The sequence below is a fragment of the Notolabrus celidotus genome, chromosome 17 (assembly GCF_009762535.1).
Source record: "Notolabrus celidotus isolate fNotCel1 chromosome 17, fNotCel1.pri, whole genome shotgun sequence".
Lineage (NCBI taxonomy): Eukaryota > Metazoa > Chordata > Actinopteri > Labriformes > Labridae > Notolabrus > Notolabrus celidotus.
Genome location: NC_048288.1, coordinates 747,929 through 770,566, shown reverse-complemented (window position 1 = coordinate 770,566; position 22,638 = coordinate 747,929). Strand labels below are relative to the sequence as shown.

The window sequence follows — 22,638 nt, the reverse complement described above, 5'->3', positions numbered from 1 at the left end:
CTATGTACTTACCTTATCAGGAGAGATCAGCTAAAAATGTTCCCAGACGGGAACATATCTTTCTTGCTTGTTCCATCGCAAAAAGAAGCTTGAAGTGATCCCTAAAAAACGGGCAATAAAAACCCAAATCCACAAAAGGTGAGGGGGAATCCATCGTGTTTTGCTGCCCCTTACGTTATGAATTGCGCCGGTTGAACCGGTTCATGAATCAGTCACATGGTACGGCACATGGCACACATACGTCATCTACACAGAAACCAATACCTGCTTCACAGAAATCTTCCTGGATTACTCGGCACACGCTTCGAAGCCTCGACACGGGAGGATAAAGCTTATAGTTAAGCTGGATCAGGCTTGGACCAGCTTTTGTCATGCTGCTATAGGCCTAGACTGCCGGGGGAACTGGCACACTGACACACTGGGATCCTATCTCACCTTCTTCCCCCCAACCCCTTCATCACTTACTTTAACTCTGCCTGTCCCATTAAAGTTACTAACCATAGACCTTTCTGGAGTCCCTGAGCTCCCTTGTCTCGTAGATTCCTCTGAGCTGCCGTAGACGTCCTCCTGCTGTGGACGATCTGGACTCCAGCTGATACGGACGTGCTGGACTCCAGCGGCAACAGCTTCTACGACTCGTCTCATCACTATCACCTCTCTCTCTCTTTTACTCCCCTCTATCTGTCTTTCCAGACCCAACTCAGTCGAGGCATGATGGCTGTCTAACATGAGTCTGGTTCTGCTCGAGGTTTCTGCCTGTTAAAGGAAGTTTTTCCTCACCACTGTAACTAGCTAAATACTGTGATGTGCAATGCTCATGGTGGATTAAGGTGGGGTCAGACAGAGTCTTACCCTGTCTTGGTGTTGGGTCTCTGTTCATAATTTGACATAGTGTGGTCTAGACCTCCTATGTTTGTAAAAGCGTCTTGAGATAACGTTTGTTGTGATTTGGCGCTATACAAATAAAGATTGATTGATTGATTGATTGATTGATTGAGGATATAACACTATTTAGAACCATGACAATCATCATATGCAACATTGGCGACTTGGAGGACAAATAAAACTGCTACACCCAGGCCCTGAGCGTGTCCTGGGAGAATTGAGACGCAGGTGCTGGATCCTGCATGGTCGCCAAGCCATCCGCCAGCATCAGCGTCAGTGTCAAGATTGTCAAAGATGGAGAGCCAATCCAGTTGTTCCCAAAATGGCAGATTTGCCTCCAGTGTGGCTTCGACTCCTCGAGCCCCCCTTCTGGTCCACAGGAATGGACTGTTTCGGACCTTTCACAGTGAATGTTGGTCGTCGCACAGAGAAAAGGTAGGGCATAATCTTTAAATGCTTGACAACATGCTGGATACATCTTGAGCTACTGGGCAGCATGGGTGCAGATCCATTCCTGATGGCCTTTAGGAGATTTGTGTCACACAGAGGCAAACCTTTTAAGCTCCTCTCTGACTGTGGGACTCATTTCAAAAGAGGCGAGACAGAGCTGCAAAACGCTTTCCAGGCCATGACACCTGAGTTAAAGGAGCAATCTGCCCACTCGCAGGTGAGCTTCCAGTTTAACCCTCCATCTGCCCCACATTTTTAATGGAAGCCAGAAAAGGGAGGTTAAATCGGTTAAGATGGCCCTACATGTTTCACTGGCTAACCATCCAACTACAGAGACAGTCTTTCACACAGTCCTGATAGAAGTCGAAGGCATTCTGAATTCAAAGCCTCTTGGATACATCTCCTCTCACCCGGCAGATCCAGACCCTGTCACCCTGTTGCTGATGGGGCGGCCTGACTCCTCTTCCACAGGCCAACTACTGCTCAAGTCAACTCCTCACCTCAGACCAGGAGACGGACTCCTCAGCAGCTGCTCAGGCGGACTTCATGTGGGCTGATGTTCAGGGAGGCTTGCTGCACATGTTTAGCATGTTTATGAATACAGATGTCTCGTCCGTGAGTGAGCCTTGGACAGAGAACATTTGAAACCTCTGAAGAAGTTTAACTAAAAATCCATGGCCCGTATGCACGTCCAGCCATTAGTGATGCAAACGGGCCGTTTGTTCTTATAGTGAAAAAAGATGGATTAGCGGTCATGAGCCGGGTGAACGGCCCAACAAAGCATTACATTTAATGGAGGTAGACCCCACCATTACAGGTGCTAACAGCAGGATTACCTCACCTGTTAGGCTGTTTAAAGGATGGAGGACATCGTGCTTATGTGTTACTGTTTAAGACCAAATATGAGAAGACAACAGATATTTATGGATCGAACCAATCCTTTGGAAAAGTATGACGATATCGAAATATACAGCAGATTTAGATTTAGGAGACGCCACATAATTCTTAGGTAACCTACCAGCAACATGGTGAAGTGAATCCTTCCAAAACAACTCCATTAACAAGTCCTCATCCTTCAATGGGGGGGCAGGCGGTCCTCCACCTGGACCACGTTGGTGGCGGTGCTTGTTGCTCAAAGCTGCTTTCATGTTGCTGATTTTATTTTGTAGGTCTTCTGCTGAGCGCGCTCAGAAACACCACACACATTTACCCGGTTCAAGATCTGAAGCCAGACTTTCCCTTCCTCCTTGTTTGTTCTCTTTGAGGATTGACTTGCTGATAACAGCTGTTTGTTCATTCTAGATTCTTCTGATCAAATGTCCATTTCTTCTTCACCTGAACCATTGTTTCTTCTTGATCTTCTCTCAGTCACAGTGGTACCGCTCACCATGTTTATTGTTGTTTATGCATAATAGGCATGCGCAATTCAAATTTGTTGGATAGGGGTTTTCCAGGAGGTTCCCTGGACATATGATGTTTTGCACCAGCCTCTCTTTCATGGTGCAATTAGTTAATTATTTGCATTCGTGCTTGCGGTTAACGCTACGGCCAAATGGGCCGTTCCATAACGGTACTTTAAGACTAATGGTCCGGTTTGTGTAATAGCTGGACGTGTAGACAGCCCAGAAAAAGAATCCTTTTGATATTTGTTGTAAAGTATGTCTGACATTTACTTACAGCAACAACACACTGCTTACACGTTCTTATAAATGTGGATCATGTGAGTATTAATAACCTCACTGTCACTTTAAAGTCCTGCTGTAGCATATTTGAAGTAAGAGATTCTTCCACCTGACAATCGTAGAAAAGATCCTTTCTTATGATTATCTGAGTGAGTTCTGTGACGTTGTGAGAAAGCTTGAGCCAGGGAGCGTCACAGGACAATGGAGCAGGATTCACAGAGTTTGATAAAGCAACAGGAGAGAGTGAGTGGTGGCTGGCTGGTGGTTGGCTGTTGAGAAGCTGCAAACCTGAGGCACAGGTGTTAGTCCAGGGTAAGAAACGTCTTCAAACCTGCAGAACATACAGCAAACTGAGAGACTGCTGGAGCCGGGTACTGGTCTACAAGCTGAGAGACTCTGGCAGCTTCCACAGAGCGACGAGGAGCAGAGGAGCAGCCTCTGATTACATCAAGTAGCTGAGAGGAGCCCAGTGTCTCAGCACCACGCCCACCAGCCGGCACACAGGGGACCTGAGAAAAACATCCTACAAGGGGAAGAGTCCCTGGAAACACCTGAGACCCACACAAACCCAACCATGACAAGCTCTTTATGAACCTTAATAACTTTGATGAACTCTTACCTTGTGATTTGAGTTGTTAACATATCCTAAAGACAAGTCTCATGAATCTAATGATTTTATAATGGAGTCTTTATATAACTTCATCCCGGCACGATGGCGCCCGGCCATGATGATTCAAATAGTTGACACAATCAGGACTATAGCAGGGAGGCAGACACCCTCTCTACTTTTAAGAGTAGGCTTCAAACTTTCCTTTTTGATAAAGCTTATAGTTAGAGCTGGATCAGGCTTGGACCAGCTCTTAGTTATGCTGCTATAGGCTTAGACTGCCGGGGGAACTGGCGCACTTACACTGGGATCCTACCTCACCCCCTTCCCCCCAACCCCTTCATCACTTACTTGAACTCTCCCTGTCCCATTAAAGTTACTAACCATAGACCTTTCTGGAGTCCCTGAGCTCCCTTGTCTCGTAGGTTCCTCTGAGCTGCCATAGACGTCCTCCTGCTGTGGACGTTCCAGACTCCAGCTGATACGGACGTGCTGGACTCCAACGGCAACAGCTACTACTACTCATCTCATCACTATCACCACTCCCTCTCTCTCTTATTCTCCTCTATCCCTCTTTCCAGACCCAACTCAGTCGAGGCATGATGTCTGTCTAACATGAGTCTGGTTCTGCTCGAGGTTTCTGCCTGTTAAAGGAAGTTTGTCCTCTCCGCTGTAACTAGCTAAATACTGTGAGGTGCAATGCTCATGGTGGATTAAGGTGAGGTCAGACTGAGTCTTATCCTGTCCTGTTGTTGGGTCTCTGTTCATAATTTGACATAGAGTGGTCTAGACCTGCTCTGTTTGTAAAAGAGTCTTGAGATAACGTTTGTTGTGATTTGGGGCTATACAAATAAAGATTGATTGATTGATTGAATCTTTAAATGTTTCAGTGCTGCAGAAGCAGAGACAGAGTCTGGCTTTGTGCAGTCTGAACTCTTTGTAATGCAGAATGATGTAAAAGACATAGATCACTGTCCATGTCGGCTGCACTCACCCACCTCCCTCCCTCCCTCCCTCCCTCCCTCCCTCCCTCCCTTTCTCACACCCAGGAGTGAACAAAAAGACAAATACATTATTTTGTATGAATTTCAACATGAACTGTTTATTTCTGGTAATACAGACTGAATCATCGCAGGATTTATACACATATAAAAATGTTAAGATGAGACACTTTCTTCACCTTCTCAAAATAAAGTTAGTGTGTTAGAACGACAGGAACAAGGTGCTGATAAACTGCAGGGGGGCTGAGGACGAGGCAGGTCAGCACACTGGGGTACAGAACACAGATCAGCTGACAGAAGCCATAAATGCACTTTAAAATGTGAAATCAGTTAACACATCATCACAAATTAAAAACTTTCATCCTCACTACCCAGAACAAAAGACCAGGGCGTCGACATCAACTATAACTCTGATCCTGAAGAGGAACCCCGTCTCTTTATGTGATCGTGTGTGATCGTGTGTGTGTGTGTGTGTTTTAATCACAATAAAAGTCCATCCTCTTTGTCAGCTTGAGTTGACTCCTCCCATCTCCTGACTTCAGACCATGCTGCAGCTCGGCCTGCGTGTGTGAATGAATGTCTGGGTTACAGATCCGTCAGGCAGCTCTTCAGGATAAATGACTCTCAGTGTCGGTCTAGTCATCGGCTGCCTCCATAAATGCACCTCTCACTTCCTGGTTTCTGTGTATCCCGTATCACAGATCTGACCTTACTGTGGCGTCTTTTATGTGTGGCCTGCAGTCCTGTAGTTTAGCCTCTTGGTGTCTTTCACTGGTTTAATCTTTTAGTTTTATTACCTTATTCATTTATTTTATTTTGGCGAGTTTAATTTCCTGTCTTGAGTTTTAACATCTTAGTTTACCTCCAGTGTTTCTTCATTAACATATCCTCATTTTGTCATCAACTTCTTCTGTTGTCACGTTCTGAACCTCATTTATGGATTGTTGGGTTGGTTTGAGTGTCTTTTTATATTTTTCATCTATTTTATTTTATAAGTACCTTTATTATTCCATGTGCAGCACTTTGTGCTGTAATTTTGTTGTATGAAAAATGTTTTACAAATAAAGTCTGATTGATTGATGTTAGTGAGCCAGTAATCCCCTAAACTGACCCTCCAAACTACGGCACAGTCTAGAGCACTGGTTCCTAAAGTGTGGGTCGGGACCTCCTGGAGGGTCGTGAGGCACTGATGGGGGGTCGCAAAATCCCATCCCAAAATTGTGTTTTTTTAAAAGCTATTTTTTTCTCTTCTGAATATCTAAAATTGTATGTTTGATCCATTATTATAAAAAATAAATAAAGATATGAGTTAAAAGAATCAGAACTTAAAAAAAACTCTATGGGGAGGGGTTTTGAATATTCTAGGTGGCGCTACTGAGCACATTTTTGATATTTTTTTTGCGAGACCAGAAGAATCTCAAATTTTCTACCAGGCCTGATGAGTGTGTTGGATTCAATTGATTTTGGTCATTTTAAAGCCCCCAAGAATTAATTTCCTGTCAACCTTTTTTAGTTAAATGTGAAATAAAATGATGGTATTTTGGCTTTCAGTTTCTAATGTCTGTTTCTGGATTAGTTTTGTGCTTGCCCATGGTTGTAAGTAACGTTTAACAAACCTAAGTAGCAGCATGGGTACAGTTATTTTGGGGGTCCTGGACTGAAAAGTTTGGGAACCCCTGCTCTATAGAAGTAAGAGATCTGTGTATTTAGTTATTGAATGCAGATCAAACTGTTTGGAGTGTTTTGAGATTACAGAAGAAGAAGAGAGGACTTTAGTTTGATACCAAAAAGAAGCGTGGAGTTATTATTCAGATCCTCAGCAGACTACCACAGTGCAGAAACATCCCCACTAGTTTAACATGACTGAAAATGACTGAAGCATCAAACTGAAACTTTGATAACCACATGCAAAAAATAACATATTATACAGAAAGGCCTTTTTCAGGATATTTATGACATCATTATTAATCTCTGATTTATCAGTGTCCATCTCATTGTTTGTGTTTGCTGCAGCCGATAACGCTGGAGCTTCATTAAATCAAGTTCTATAAACCTCATCATCTATTTACATATCGCCAGGTGAATTCACCGAGCAGCCCACAAAGATAAACTCACAAATATCATCATTTGTTGTACTTTGCAAAATAGTATGAATCTGAAAATGTGCTAGTAATCAAATTGAAGAATGTCTCTAAATTGAGTGGAGTCAACAGTAAAAATGTTCCTTTGAGATTAACTGTAGTAGAACACAAGAGGCTACGTCAAACATGTGCAGTCGTGCTAGCCTGTTACTTTCCACCACTCATTTTGGAAGCACAATAAAGTAAGCTAGTGCTAGCTTGTTGGGCTAATATAACAGATACAGACATCAGTTAGCAGCAGCACTTCAAATAGGATTTAAATCTGAAGAGCTGCTTTCTCTATGGACACACACTGTACGGGAGTGAATTTATTATAAACATTAGATTTGAAGATATTACAGTTACAGGATTCACATAATTAGGGGCGTGGCTGGCGTGACTGAGAGGTAGGCACACTGTAGCTGTTAGCGAGAAGGCTAAAGGCCCGCCTCAGCTCAGCCTCTCTGCCTCGTTTGGGCTGAAAGTTAGGTTGAGTCAGCATTTCAATATGGCAACTGCTGACAAGAGGCTTCACATCTCTGCTTCAGGAAACAATGGGTGGAGCCACAGAGACTACATCCATGTATCATACAGGCTATGATTTTACTCTGGAGGGATTACATAAAGTAGCGCATAGTAGTTTACACATGATATATCCAGACATGATGGGGCAATGCATGTTTACAACAGAAAGAAAAGCTTCTTCAGCGCGGCCTCACCAAATATCACTCAGGAGACGGGTTCATGTTCTGATTCCATCCAAACACAAACACATGCTACACATGTTACAGGATTCACTTAACAGTCTACATACGTGTTCCTCCGTCTGATCCACACTATTCACAATCATAGAATAGAACAGTCTGAGAACAGCCTGAGAACAGTCTGAGAACAGCCTGAGAACAGCCTGAGGACAGTCTGAGAACAGTCTGAGAACAGCCTGAGACCAGCCTGAGAACAGTCTGAGAACAGTCTGAGAACAGCCTGAGAACAGCCTGAGAACAGTCTGAGAACAGTCTGAGAACAGCCTGAGAACAGTCTGAGAACAGTCTGAGAACAGCCTGAGAACAGTCTGAGAACAGTCTGAGAACAGCCTGAGAACAGCCTGAGAACAGTCTGAGAACAGTCTGAGACCAGCCTGAGAACAGTCTGAGAACAGTCTGAGAACAGTCTGAGAACAGCCTGAGAACAGCCTGAGAACAGTCTGAGAACAGTCTGAGAACAGCCTGAGGACAGTCTGAGGACAGTCTGAGAACAGCCTGAGAACAGTCTGAGAACAGTCTGCACACAGTCTGAGAACAGCCTGAGAACGGCCTGAGAACAGCCTGAGAACAGCCTGAGAACAGCCTGAGAACAGCCTGAGAACAGCCTGAGAACAGCCTGAGAACAGCCTGAGAACAGCCTGAGAACAGTCTGAGGACAGCCTGAGAACAGCCTGAGAACAGCCTGAGAACAGTCTGAGAACAGTCTGAGAACAGTCTGAGAACAGTCTGAGAACAGAACAGTCTGAGAACAGTCTGAGAACAGTCTGGGCTGCTTATAGCTTCTGTCAGATGACCTAAGTTGAACCTCTCGGGCTGGCAGGATCAGAGCCTGTGTGAGTGCACCTCTTCAGTGCATGCATACTTCATTATCATTCTCTGTGCACAGTTTATCATGGAACATTCTGCCTCAGAGAACCCCGTACCTACATGTTGTCTACAGTCTGACCTTTATTACACTGTTAGCTCTCGGTGCGTGTGCACTAAAGATTAGAATCATCTGGCCTTCACTCAAACATCCTTTGAATGTGAAAGACAAATCAAGGGATTGGCTTTATGAATTGAATGGTTTATACAACTTGTATAAGCACACTCAACAAATTAATGAACATCATTGTGAAAAAGGAATCAAGTAAAAGATTCACAAATAATTAAAACATTAATTTCTAGTTAAGCTATAACTTCTGACTTGAGTGCGTAGAATTGAAGGACTGGGTTTATCAGAGCAGTGGATTCTGGCCAACATCAGCAGTCAGTTATGAGCCGAACTCCACCGTCTCCTCAGTGATGGGTTTGAACTCATAGTTTCCTCGTCCGTCCATGTGGAGGTAATACTTGAGGAGGAAAAAAAAAAACATACAAGCAGATATGAGGAAGGAGAGAACTCATAAAACACACACTCCTTAACACAATGCATACAGATCTACACAATAAACCCTACCACACAACCAAAGCTTCAGTGCTGCTTTGAGGTGTCTGGTACGGGCAGGCGAACATGGGAAGTATGAACTTACATTATAAAGAGAGGAAATAACATGTAAACATTCAAAGAGAGGTTCGGCTCATTGTTCCAGCATTCAGCAACACGTAGAGTAGAGAAACATAAGATGATCATGGAGAAACAAAGGAGTCTGCTGATAACTCATCCTTCTCTCCCAGGAGAGGAGGGCGCTGTCAGGGAAGGGCGCTCTTCACATGTGACTCTTCACATGTGACTCTTCACATGTGACTCTTCACATGTGACTCTTCACATGTGACTCTTCACATGTGACTCTTCTTTTAAAACTCTTCTAGAACTTCTCATTAGTTGAACTAGTTTCATTAACCACACTTTTCAACTTGTTCATCATAACTGATGAGACATGAGATACCATTCTCTGCTTCAGGTGTTATGAGTGACTTAAGTACTATTGGCAGGGGGCGGGTATGACCTGGGACCTCTGCACGTTTGTGTATCATGCCCTGACGTCAGTGTTTGGTGTGGAGCATTCACACTGGATAAATGAAGTCTGAAATGGACTTGATTTTTCGGACATTTTTGAAACCGCTGAGGTGCAGCACGAGAACAACCCCGTCTCTGAAGGCAGCATCACAGTCCACAGCATGCAGCCTGCCGCACTTTCTTCTACAGAGGAAGACATCCACATCCACAAACTACTATGTAATAACATGTGGTATAAAGGTTATGACTGTGTCATACAAAATGTGAAAGCTACCACACAATGAAGCCGTTTTTATTAAACTTAATCCACAGCTCTTCCTGCTTTATTTTCAACTATCAGTGATAGGGAGTGTAAGGATATATTGCAAGACGGTAAAAAATGGATTCAAATAAGGGTGGATTAAAATCCATTCAACAATATTTGTGTCTGGATATTATTTTTAAACAGTAGAAGGTTCTATCTGTGTTATACTCCGCTTGTTAAACATCATGAAGTCTCTTGTCTGCTCTCTCGTCACTCTCTGAGTGGAGGTGTTTTAACTTTAAAGCATGTTTCAGGATCAGCTGACTGAAGGTGTTGATCACAGTGGAGACGCTCAGCTGGGGGCTGCAGCTGAGTGACAGGTCTCCATGAGCGCTTTGTTTCTCCACCGCCGGACTGATTCTGACCTGGTTGTGCTCCCGGCTGACACCTGACCACGTTCACATGATTATTTTCCTCAGTAAGTACGAGTAGACAGAAAACTGAAATCTGATCCTGTTCAGTTGTCCTGTTGCAGTAAATCCACATGTTGTAGTCTGAGTCTTCACTCTGTGACCATGAGTCCACAGAGATTATTTATAAGCCTGCTCCTCACGTTGATATTCAGAGTGTTAACATGTTGAACACCTCAATATGATCTGTAGCTGTTTAATACTGTCAGTAATATACACTGTGTCAGGAAGGAACATTTGATTTAGGGGGAAAAACATATCTGTCATTATTTCTGACATGGAAAATGTTTTTTTAATGATTAAATGATAATTGATCGTTAACATTTCCAAAGATCAATCACAGAAAATACTTGAAATTTACATCCTTAATTTAAAGAGATTCACCTTATCTGTTTTAATATTTAATACTTTCATTTGGGAATCGTTCACTTTCCATTTCTCTAGAATTGCTCTGAAATTTTCCATCAAGGTATTTTTGTACAGTGATTTTTAGTTTTTTTTGAAGGTGCTGAAAAAAAGTGTGCAGTGGTTTAATTTGAGTTACAACACACCTTCAAAATGAAAAAGGATGACTTTGTTTACAAAGAAATATAAGAGAACAAATATATATCCCAACTGTCCATATCTGAGAACTGAAATAAAATAATAGTTATTTAAATTTTAAGTTCAATCCAGTTTTCTTGAAAATCGTTAGAGAATCGTGAGTGAATCGTATCGTGAACCAAAAATCGAGACTCAAATCGAATCCTGGGTTGAATGTATCCTTACATCCCTAATCAGAGATATTGATACTGTTGTCATCACGACACAGAAAGAGAGAGTATGTTCCTTACAGCACGCTGCAGAGCCTCCATCTGATCACTCACCCATATCTGGATGTTTCATGGATCTGAGTCTGCTCTGTCAGTGAGCAGGTCTGCAGCAGAGTTTACGGGACACTATCACATTAACACCAGCCGTATAAAACGCTTATTGGACTGAAGCTCTGAATATATGTTACTAACCATAGACCTTTCTGGAGTCTCTGAGCTCCCTTGTTTCGTAGGTTCCTCTGGATCTCTGCTGCTGAGGACATGACAGACTCCAGCTGCTACAACTACTACTATCCGTCTCCCCACCATCATCTCTCTCTCTCTCTTCATCTCCCTCTATCCCTCTCTCCAACACGGTCTCAGCAGATGTGTGTCTAACATGAGTCTGGTCCTGCTGGAGGTTTCTGCCTGTAAAAGGAAGTTTGTCCTTGCCACTGTAACTTGCTAAATGCTGCAAAGTGCTCTGCTCATGGTGGATTAAGATGAGATCAGACTGAGTCCGTAAGTCTGTAAGATGGGACTGGATCTGATCCTGTCTTGATGTTGGGTCTTACAACATAGAGTACAGTCTAGACCTGCTCCGTTTGTAAAGAGTCTGAGGAGAAAATTTGTTGTGATTTGGTGATATATAGATAAAGATTGATTGATGCCTATAAACATATGTGCATCTATAAACAGAGAAGACTGAGGCTGTGATCCAACACTTTACACTGAAAGGTTTCATGAATGAATTGAAGTATTCTGTATTAATGCATGGAAGCTTATCTAATAATATCCTGTGTGTGACTGAGGAACAGCTGTTAGTTTTATGGATCCATAAACTCTTTATATGGACTGATTAACACAGGGGGAAAGAGAGACTCCATGCTGTGTTGAAAAACCATCAGTGCCCTCCACACCTTAGTTTAGAAAGCCCAGCGTGCCTCCATCATTGAAAAAGACACAGAGACCTTCTCAGAAGAATATTACCTCCCCAACTGAGATGACTATATTCAGACTGGATTCATATTGGGACAGGGCGTTCGCAGTGAGGGGTCCAACACTCTGGATCTTCTGCCCGAGGAGATCAGGTCTGCTGAGTCAGTGAGCTCTTCTAAATCCCTTCTTAACACATAATATCATCGCAGAGCCCTCCCGGAGTTTATCTGAATTTTATTTTAACAGGCTTAAGAAACCTATTCTAAAATAATTGTATTCCTTTAGAGTTCTTTTAGGGGAATTGTATGTCTTTTAAAATATGTTTTATTTCTTTATCTTGACTTGTGTGTTTTTATGATCTGCCTCTTTTATTTTGCTGCCCATGTGAAGCACTTTGTAACTTGGTTTTGGAAAAGTGCTCCACAAATAAAATTATTATCATTTTTAAATCATCAGGGGAACTCTGTGTGTCTCCAAATATGGTTGGAACATCTTCTGAGGCATTTTCACTCCCCTAGTTACAGACATGGTAGTTTCACATGGACTAAAACACTGACATCCTCTGGAATGATTACCGATAGTTAGAGGTCCCAGGGCAAAGTGATCCCTTGAGAATCACAGGGTGAGAGGGCTGGTGTTATTTTTACCCTGTAAATTTAACAATGCATTAAGCTCCACTTATAACTTAAAGCTGACCCTGTAAGTGAAGGAAACAGCAGGATGGAAACACAGTGCAGTGAAACAGTCGTTCGGTGGCTGCAGTAATGTCAGAGTGTAACAGAGGCGTGTAGTCCTTACCTCGTGGTGCTTCCAGAGAGACTTTCTGTGGGACACAGTGAACAAAGTGATGCCAACCTGTGGATTCAAGAGAACAGCAACTTTACCTTGTTCTTTGACATCACTGACCCTAACTTCATGACACACTGGAACTATTCACTGGCGTTAAAGAAACCACATTGTTCTGGTTTTAAGTCTCAGTTACCAGACTGATGTTACATGTTTATGATAAATCTCTGTGTACACTAAGGCATCAGTCTGAGCTTAGTCAGAAGCTTGTAGGGAGTCTGCTTCCTTTAGATTATATTACCAGTAAACATCATTATCATTGTAATACATTTAATTACTAGATACCAGTGAAGCAACATAACGCCAGTTAATGACTGAGTATGCCTTAAGGACCTCCACCTGGATGACGAGCAATCTTCAGCAGCTGAATAAACAGAATCACACACAGTGACAGCAGCTGGGACACTAACTGTTGTTCTTGGTACCTGTGTTCATTATGTTGAGTATTTTTTCTACACTGTGTTACACAGAGTTTGTGAACAGAAGTTTCTTTCTCCTCCTCTTTCGGTCAGAGACGAGCGGGTCATTCTGGTTTAGTGATGCAGACTGAATGTGAGGCACTGGCCTCCTATGATGAAGAAGAAATGTCAGTGACCTGGTGTCACTGATGGTAGCAGTATGTCTCAAAGTGAACATGTGTCAAAGAACTTGAGCTCTTATTATTGTATGTTGTCATGTTCTTTAGGTGGCTGCAACCAGCCAATCAGGGCCCTTGTTCTACCTGTCCCATTAAAGTTACTAACCATAGACCTTTCTGGAGTCCCTGAGCTCCCTTGTCTCGTAGGTTCCTCTGAGCTGCCGTAGACGTCCTCCAGCTGTGGACGTTCCAGACTCCAGCTGATACTGACGTGCTGGACTCCAGTGGCAACCGCTACTACTACTCGTCTCATCACTATCACCGCTCCCTCTCTCTCTTATTCTCCTCTATCCCTCTTTCCAGACCCAACTCGTCGAGGCAGATGGCTGTCTAACATGAGTCTGGTTCTGCTCGAGGTTTCCGCCTGTTAAAGGAAGTTTGTCCTCTCTGCTGTAACTAGCTAAATACTGTGAGGTGCAATGCTCATGGTGGATTAAGGTGGGGTCAGACTGAGTCTTATCCTGTCTTGGTGTTGGGTCTCTGTTCATGATTTCACATAGAGTGGTCTAGACCTGCTCTGTTTGTAAAAGAGTCTTGAGATAATAATTGTTGTGATTGGGGCTCTACAAATAAAGATTGATTGATTGATTGAAACCAGGCTAAACTGTAATAACGTGTCAAACAACAGACCGCAAGCCCTGTGATTGGTCGGCTCAACAGCATCTTCTTTCCTGCATTTACAGAACTTCTGGAATCGTTGCACATCGGCTGCACATTTAATCTCTGTAATCATATCTGTATGATAAACAACAACATGTATCTGCAGTAAATTAACATAAGAAGTTCTGAATCTCTGTGGTAAAGGAAACAGAGATGGTAGCGGGGCCTAAAACAGGCGACCCGACTATCAGAGAACACACTGCCCTCAAGTGTTTCAGCAGAGTATTGCTGTGTGACACGGACGAGTCAATGCACATGTGGTGCGGTAGTCACTGCCGCGTAGGGTCAACACAGAAGTATGTACCAGGATGTAGACTGCCTAACCTCTCTGCCGGTACTCTGGACTTTCCAAGCTGTGAGTGAAGCAACAACAATCTGCTGTCTGCAGTAAAGTCAGAGCAGACAGCAGATCATCATCAAACCTTTAAAAAGTCTGAACCCTTCACAGGACGGTTAATGTGTCACTTCTTTCTCCTCGCTCACTGACAGATGGTTTATCTGAAGCAGCATTAAATTACACTGAGTGTGTAACTGATTTACTCAATGTGTGTATGAGGTGTGTAGTAGTTGTACCGTTCTACAGTGGCTGTAGATGAAATCCTCCACATCCACGCTCACTGCACTGGTGCACTCATCAAGAATGGCAAACTGGGGCTTGTGGTAGAATAGTCTTGCCATCTACGGACAAACACAGATACACCCGTTATTAGAAAACATCTCAGATACCTTTCCTAAACATCTCAAAAAGTAAGAGCATCCTTACAGCCATCCGTTGCTTCTCTCCTCCACTGAGAACATCCATCCAGTCCTGGACTGAGTCCCAGCTGCCCTCCCTGTCCAGGATGTGACCTAGCTGAACGTTGTCCAGGTAATCCTTTAATACCTGGACACAGAAGAGGGTTTAGAAACAAACACAGGCAGATTGATATGAAAGCAAACAGCGTTGTGGAGAGATGTGACCCACCTGATCGGAGATCCCTTTTTTTCTTTGCTGTTCAAAGGTGTCAGGGTAAATGACCTGGTCCCTCAGAGAGCCCAGAGTCATGTAGGGTCTCTGGAGAAACAAACATTTTATAAGGGGGGTTAATTAAGTACATTTTCAACCACTCCAAGATTCAAGAATATTGCAAAGTGAGCTCCTACACTCATGGTATTTGACATGGTGACTGGAACACCGGTACTCAACAAGACAGTAAGGACAATAAATATAGAAACTGAATCTAAATCTTAAAAATTCCATCTTGACAAAAAGCAGAAAGATTATTCAGAGACATGAATAAATGTGATTGATTGATTGATTGATTGATTGATGATTAATTTATTGATTGGTTGATTGGTTGATTGGTTGATTGATTGATTGATTGATTGATTGATTGATTGATTGATTGATTGATTGATTGATTGATTGATTTAGCTGAGGGGAAGGAATCAGGAGATACTGGATCACACAGATATGTTGGCATCATTGTAAATGTTACTGGCAGCAGTATCAAGTTTCTAATGGCCTACTTTGTTCACTTAAATGATAAACTCATTCATGCCTTGAAGACACTTTGCTAATAACACAGTACATTACTTACATCTAAGTTCATTGTCTCATTATTCTTACTGTAATGCTTTTTAAAGGGATGTATTTTGTTTCTTTATTACAGCTCTCCTGACTCAAACTCTGTCTCAGCTCAGCTCTATGAATCCAGGTCTGCCTCTGCTGAAGCATTATACTCTGCCCGGCTGGATACTCAGGAGGGAACAAAGTTTCTGCCTAAGCTGCAGGTGGAACAAAGCAAAGGGAGTTCTGCTTTCAGAGATGAAATAAAAGGCATGGCCTCAGAGGGATCTTTACCTGTGGAACGTAGAACAGCTTCCCTCTGTCAGGTTTGGTCAGGGATCCTCCAAACAGAGGCCACAGCTTCAAACAGAACAATTAGAAAGGCTTAATAAACCAACCATGAGTCACATTTACATCATATGTCCAGCACAGCACACAAACTACATCTTTTCATTGATCCACTCTCACCTCTCCCAGGGCTCTGAACAGAGAGCTCTTCCCACAGCCGTTTGGTCCACACACCAGGACGTTAGTGCCAGACCTCACCTTCAGAAGGACAAGACACATGTTGGAACATATGACAGAGATGCTTCACTTGAACAAGTGCAGACTCTAGGGGTGTAAAGATTCATCTACTACATCGATGTATCGATTTATATTCCTATTATCCGACTACATCGATCTGTGCTCGGCAAGTTGGCCTTCCAGACGACATATATGGATCTAACATCGTTTTAAAAGGTAATACATCGATTGTATCCATACTAGGAAATAACACATTGGATTTCAGCACGGCAGACTTTATATGGATGTATTTTTTTTACACTTTTTTTTTTTTTAAATATATTTTTATTGATTTTACATGGACATACATTCATAAAAATCGAGGATAAGATGTTAAATATAGACACAAATATAATATAGTCAAAATTAGCCTAGAAAGGAACATCAAGGGTGCTGGTGGAACGTACCAGGCACCACTAAACCAACAACAGAAACCTTAAAAAGTTAGAAAAAAATAACAAAAGCAAACACAACAAAAACACATACACACACACACACACGGGGGGGGGGGGGGGGCTCCAGTTGCACACATAGGTTAAGTGTTGCCAGTCAAAGTATTTCAACAGTGTACCAAATCTGCTGGATGTTAGTCAGTCCAACTGCAGCCCATCAAGATCCTTGACAAAGTTCATAAAACCATCCCAAGTGCTATGGAAGTTCTGGAGGGCGCCATTTACACTGTATCGGATCTTTTCCAACTGAAGACTAGACATTATATTACGGACAAGATGAGTGTGGGTGGGTGGAGCAGCGTTCTTCCAGTTCAGCAATATCAACCGTCGTGCCAATAGGGAAGAGAACGCAAGAGCTTTTCTCTGTTTGGTAGTTGTGGTTTTTTTTACACTTTTAATGATGAAAACGTTAAACGTTAATCAATTCAGGCTGCCTGTCTGTGACATCATCGCCACGCGCCAGCAGACAACAAAAGATAGCATGGCGGATGGAAGAGGAGAAGCCGGCGAGACAGAAATGATCAAGCCACCATTGTGGTCCAGCGTGTGGAAACACTTTGGCTTTTACAAAGACAGAGATGTTCTAAATAAGTCGCTCGCTGTTTGTAGGATATGTAAAGGTCAAGTAAAGTTACCACGGCAACACCACAAATCTATCCAACCACCTACTAAGGCGCCATGGGGTTTCACACAACGTTAGCCGTCCAGGCACCTCTTGCAGCGTTCATCAAGGTAACATCAGCTCTGCAGAAGCCTCAGGCCTCTCCAGCATGTTTAGACAGAGACTAGGACAAAACTCGGCTCGGGCCAAAAACATCACAACAACAACAACAGGACTCTAGGACTGTCCAGTATCAAGGGATTTATTTCACAGTCACACTGGTTGTATTTTTGGTTAAAAAGTTACTGAATGGATTTTAAGTCACTGAATCGTTTCAGATCTGATCGTTCTAAATGAACCAATATCGTCCTTTAATCGTATCAACAACCATGAATCATGATACGAATCGAATCGTTGTTAAAAAGAATTGTTACACCCCTAACAGACTCATGCTTTTAACTCTCTCAACATCTTCAGTTCAGTCAGTAGAAACGAGCCTTACCTCAAACGTGAGGTCTTTGATCAGTATGTCTCCGTTGGGAGTTGCTAGAGGAGTGCGGTCAAACCTGCAGAGTGGAGGAGAGATGATGAACAGAACAGTAACACAGAGCTCCAGTTCATGTGATTGTAAAGAGAAGACCTACTTGATGATGTTATCTTGGTTGATAATCTGACCCCCTCCAGGCACCAGGATGACTCTCTCTGCATCGTCTGATTCTTTGGAGAATGGAACAAACTCAACATCAGTTCAGGGGTTCAGGTTCACAGAGACCGTGCTGTGGTCAGAGATCACTTTCATTCAGGACTCGTGTGTACCTTTCTCCTGATGGGACACCATGGTGCGCTCATATTTGCCAGAGTTCAGCTCCTTCAGGACTTTCATCAGTTCAGTGATTCGAGAAGTGAATCTGTGTGGAACATGAAAAAGCAAGGTCTCAGATCAACAGCTGACATGTTTAGAATTGATCCACTCTGTCTTCTTAGTGAGAGGATGAGAGCCGCCTGCTCCAGCTTTGTGAAGGCTGCCACTAACAACCCAACCCCAAAGACCTCACGAGTCTCAAGTGTCTCTCTCCTTCTATCCTAAGATGTAAAGTAAATGACCCACAACAACTCTTAAAAAGGCTTCAGAGAGACCGGGCTAAAACCTCAAACTATCAGGACATTCAGACATCTAGAGGCAAAGACTAATACAGCAGAACCGTTTCTTAAGGCGTTTTTCAACCAGGGAACTTTACCCCTGAACTGCGTGTGTTTCTACCGGTGGACCCAGGGTCTAAATTTATTTCAGGGGTAGATAATCTCCCCCCTAAAAAGCCCCTACTAGGGGGGTTAGTACGTTTCAAAGGTCCCGGGACTTCAGGGGGACAGGGCCTGCAATGCTGAACATGTCTGATTGGTAGATTAACCACAGTGTTTTTATTCCTCCCTCTGTCCACAATAACATCACACACATCTGTGATTCACTTGATTTCTCTTTCTTTCATTAGTTTTTATTTGTTCTATCTTTTTTGTATGTGTGTGTACTTTTCAAAAGAAGAAGCTGTGATTCTCTTGATTTAGCAGCTTGTAACAGTAGTCTTCTCTCAGCCCACCGTGAATGCGTCTCTCCCGGTGTTCCGGTTTTAAAAGTGACCCTGTAAACTGGAGACCTTCAGCTGAACGTGTCAGTGTTTGTGGAGTTTACACAGCTGTTGAAACACAGAGGGAGTTCCTGGGAATGCAAACTAGTTTAGTTTTTATTAAGATTTCAAAATATCCTCATCAGATATTTAATGATCGTCTAAAGATGTTTTTGAGGGATGCATCCGGCTGAAAGTCTCCAGTTAACAGGGTCGCTGTTTAAACCAAAACACCGGTCGATCTCTGCCACGGCTTTTTGAGTTCAAAAGGATTTTAAAGGCGTGTTGAAACGTCTTTGCTACTCGCGCTTATCTCCTCTCACGTGTTGATTCAGTGAATCCATCTGTGATGAAATATAGCACCATCTAAAACAGACCAGCTGAGTCTCTTCATGCTAACAGGCTAACTGTTGTGTTGCTCAGAATGATACCTGCCTGTCCGTCTGCTTCTATGGTGTCATCTGTGATGAATGGCATTCCTCTTTGTTTTACTGCCCTCTACTGGTCTGGTGGTGTAGTGCATTTACTTTTTTTTCCTCTATACGTCACTGGCCTGATTTACACAATCTACCCGGGACTTCAGCCCACGATTGAAACACAGACAACAATGGGGGCACAGGAACCTTTTAGTTCAGGGGAAAGTAGTTCTGGGGCTCAACGACCCCAGAACTCTTGGTCCAAATGCACCTTTAATCCTTCTTTATACATGATTCATGTATTTTTCTATAAACTCACCCTGAGAGGCGGCTCATCTCCCTGCCAGCCAGTACAATCCTGCCCAGGGCCTGGGACATTCTCAGGAGCATCCTCCCGCTCTGGTAGTAGTCCTGCAGACCAAAACACATCAGTTAAAACATGCAGCTCGAAAACAACATCTCAAGTTATGTTGAGGATAATTGTATTACTGTATTTCTTTTTGTACCAGGGCGCCATTTATGTTATATCATTCATGTTATGGTGGGATCACTGGATACGCTTGTAATTGTTAAAAAACAACAAAGCAGAAATCTTGTATAAACATAGAAATTCTTAGGGAGAAGATTTCTGTGTGTGTGTGTTTGTGTGTGTGTGTGTGTGTGTGTTCTCTGACCTCCAGAAGCTCAGAGTGTGAGCTCTGCAGGTGCCTGGGGTGTGAAAGGTTTAGGAATGGACGGCTGACCACCAGATAACCCACCACTGTGGCTATGTCTGAAAGGTGAATGTAAACAAACACAGAATCTAAGAACGCAGTCATACAGAACTGTTTCAGATGGAAATCTTAATCTCTTTCAATCAATATTAGAAAAAAAAAAAGAGAATTATTTTTATAGTAATTTGATCAAATACATAGAGAAATAATATTAAAGTGGATACAATGACTGTAAAGATGATTAAAAGCAGTGATGGGACCTGAATATGGTCAACAATGAGAATAAACATGTTTCACTAACACTTGGCGATTATGCTGTCCACAAAGCCCATGGAGAAGCGGAAAAAGATGAAGTTATGCAAGTGGTCCGCCTGAAAGACAAAATACACATGTTCACATTCTGAAGTTGGAACCTTGAGTTACGATGACTTGAAAAACTTAGTGTCGGATGAAACTGAGCAACCCCTTCTGTATATTCATCCCTTTTCAAACACAACACTGAAAAAACTCAAAATCTTACCAAGTGAAATTGTCTCATTTTTAGTCAAAATGTCTTCTTCCACTTGATTTAGGATAAATGAACTTAACAAGTAACATTTGTTTTAAGACATCTTAAATATCTTGTTAAGTCAAACAATCTTGAAATGATCTTGTTTTGAGTTGTAATTTAGAAGAAACAAGGTTTATTTAACATTTCAGACATTTTTCAAGCTGAGGTCTGATTTGTAGAAGATGGATAATCTTGATTTAAGACAAATCCTTTTTGATTTAAGTAAATGCATTTTATTTGAGAATCTATCAGAAAACAGCTCCATTGATAAAAGAAAGAAAGAAAGAAAGAAAGGTTTTTTTTAAGGGTGGGTTTCAGTTTTCAGACACTGTTTCTTCTAAATCAGATCCAAATATACATCCTCAAACTACATGCACACAATGAAACACCTCCTTTAGAGCATAGCTGGCTTATCCTAAAAAACAACATGACTGAATATTAGTATATCCAGCTCACTATGAGAAGACATTATATCTCAAAATGCTCAAATTAAACTTTTCATATTATTTCAAGTACAAGATGGTCTTAAACCTAGAGAAGTGCTGCTATAATACAACTCAAATGAAGGTGAATATATCTCAAATGAAGAAGTTGACATGAAATGTATTAGTGCAGAAATCTTTTTTTGAGTGAAAAAATACTAATTGTTATCATTCCTGTCTTAAGGCTGATTTATACTTCTGCGTCGAATCGACGGCGTAGCTTACGCCGTAGGTCCGCGTAGCTCCCGTACCTACGCAGAGGCCTACGCACGTAGCTGACGTGCACCTCCTCCAAAATGTAACTACGCGTAGAGCCGACGCGGACCGCAAGCTCTGTGATTGGTCCGCTCGACGGCTTGGTCTTTCCCGCATTCACAGCACTTCCGGGATCCCGGACATCGGCCACACATCGGCCGTGTATTTCATCTCCTCCTCTCTCTTCTTCATGTAATCATGTCTGTATGATAAACAGCAACATGTATCAGCTGTAGATTAACAGAACACGCTCTGAATCTCTGTGGAAAAGTAAACAGAGATCGTAGCGGGGCCGGAAGCAGGCGACCGGCTATCAGAGAGACCACACTGCCCTCAAGCGTTTCGGAGGAGAATTGCTGCGCGACACGGACACACCGACGCAGAAGTATGTGGGCTCATGTCCGCGTCAGCCCCTGCTGCGTAGGGGAGACGCAGAAGTATAAATCAGCCTTTATTCTGAGACACTAAGCTTTAAAATACTGCTACAATATTGCTTAAAATAAGTTTTCCCTGATCATTTTAAGATCACAGTTTTCTAAATATTACATCTTATTTTAAGAAATCTTACCAAGCTAATTTTCACTTGTTCTATTTGCATATTTTTTTTGATTTCTTCAATGTAAAAGTAGCTTGAAATAGTTTTTTTTTCTTGTTTATGGAGGGCATTTCTTCCAGTGTGCCTTCTCCTTCCTCTCAAAACAAGAACGTTCGGTCATTTCCCCATCAACAACAACTCTCATGTCCATGTGTTGAGCTCAGAGGGGACAAACCATGAAAGCTGGCCGTGTGTGGACAGAATCAACATGTTCTTGTTACCCACCAGTTTCTTAAATGTAGAATAAATGGTCTGTTTCTCCCTCGTGTTCCCGTTGTAGAAGGCGATCTCTTCACTGAGGAGAGGAAACAAAACATCAGCATGTGTTCGAAGTAGACAGCGCTGCAGCGTTAGAGTTTGAGCTTCTGTGTTTACCTGTTGGTGATAAGGCGAGAATTGACATAGCGGTACTCTCCCTCGTAGCGTTGCTCTGTGACGGTCATCCTGCCGATAGGCCTCCTTAGTCTGGTCAGGAACAGACCGGAGATTAGCAGGTACGCCATCATGATGGCCGGTCCCTGTGTAGCCATGGGGAGGTGGACACAGTTAGAGTCAGCTTGGTGTTTAATGCCTTTAGATCAGGGGTATTCAACTAAAATTACAAGAGGTCCAGTTAGGGAAAAGTTCTTGAAGCAAAGGTCCGAAACATCATAATGTCTAACTATGTAGTGTGATATACTGTATCTGCATTTAATAATACCTGACTGTCAACCTAAATGAATTCAGCACGATTCAATAACTTTTGAAAATTATATTTAAACCAGGGTTGCCAACTTTGAGGGATTTTTATGACATGGACCTTAT

The 22,638-nt window shown here is 42.6% G+C and overlaps 1 protein-coding gene across 2 annotated transcripts in view; it reads right to left on the bottom strand.

The window, feature by feature from the left end:
- Positions 1 to 6,559: 6,559 nt before the first annotated feature.
- Positions 6,560 to 22,638, bottom strand: part of LOC117828900 (ATP-binding cassette sub-family D member 3-like) — a 36,715-nt gene continuing 20,636 nt past the window's right edge. For both annotated transcript variants that reach the window (XM_034706301.1, XM_034706300.1), the window contains exons 9-23: positions 22,210 to 22,352; positions 22,060 to 22,129; positions 20,254 to 20,323; positions 19,914 to 20,011; positions 19,559 to 19,650; positions 18,018 to 18,109; positions 17,846 to 17,918; positions 17,704 to 17,767; positions 16,053 to 16,130; positions 15,879 to 15,944; positions 15,000 to 15,089; positions 14,799 to 14,918; positions 14,609 to 14,713; positions 12,691 to 12,747; positions 6,560 to 8,840 (exon numbers count right to left, since the gene is read on the bottom strand). In XM_034706301.1, coding sequence (XP_034562192.1) covers positions 8,763 to 8,840; positions 12,691 to 12,747; positions 14,609 to 14,713; positions 14,799 to 14,918; positions 15,000 to 15,089; positions 15,879 to 15,944; positions 16,053 to 16,130; positions 17,704 to 17,767; positions 17,846 to 17,918; positions 18,018 to 18,109; positions 19,559 to 19,650; positions 19,914 to 20,011; positions 20,254 to 20,323; positions 22,060 to 22,129; positions 22,210 to 22,352 — 1,296 coding nt within the window. In that variant the 3' untranslated portion in view covers positions 6,560 to 8,762. The remainder of the gene's footprint in view (positions 8,841 to 12,690; positions 12,748 to 14,608; positions 14,714 to 14,798; positions 14,919 to 14,999; positions 15,090 to 15,878; positions 15,945 to 16,052; positions 16,131 to 17,703; positions 17,768 to 17,845; positions 17,919 to 18,017; positions 18,110 to 19,558; positions 19,651 to 19,913; positions 20,012 to 20,253; positions 20,324 to 22,059; positions 22,130 to 22,209; positions 22,353 to 22,638) is intronic.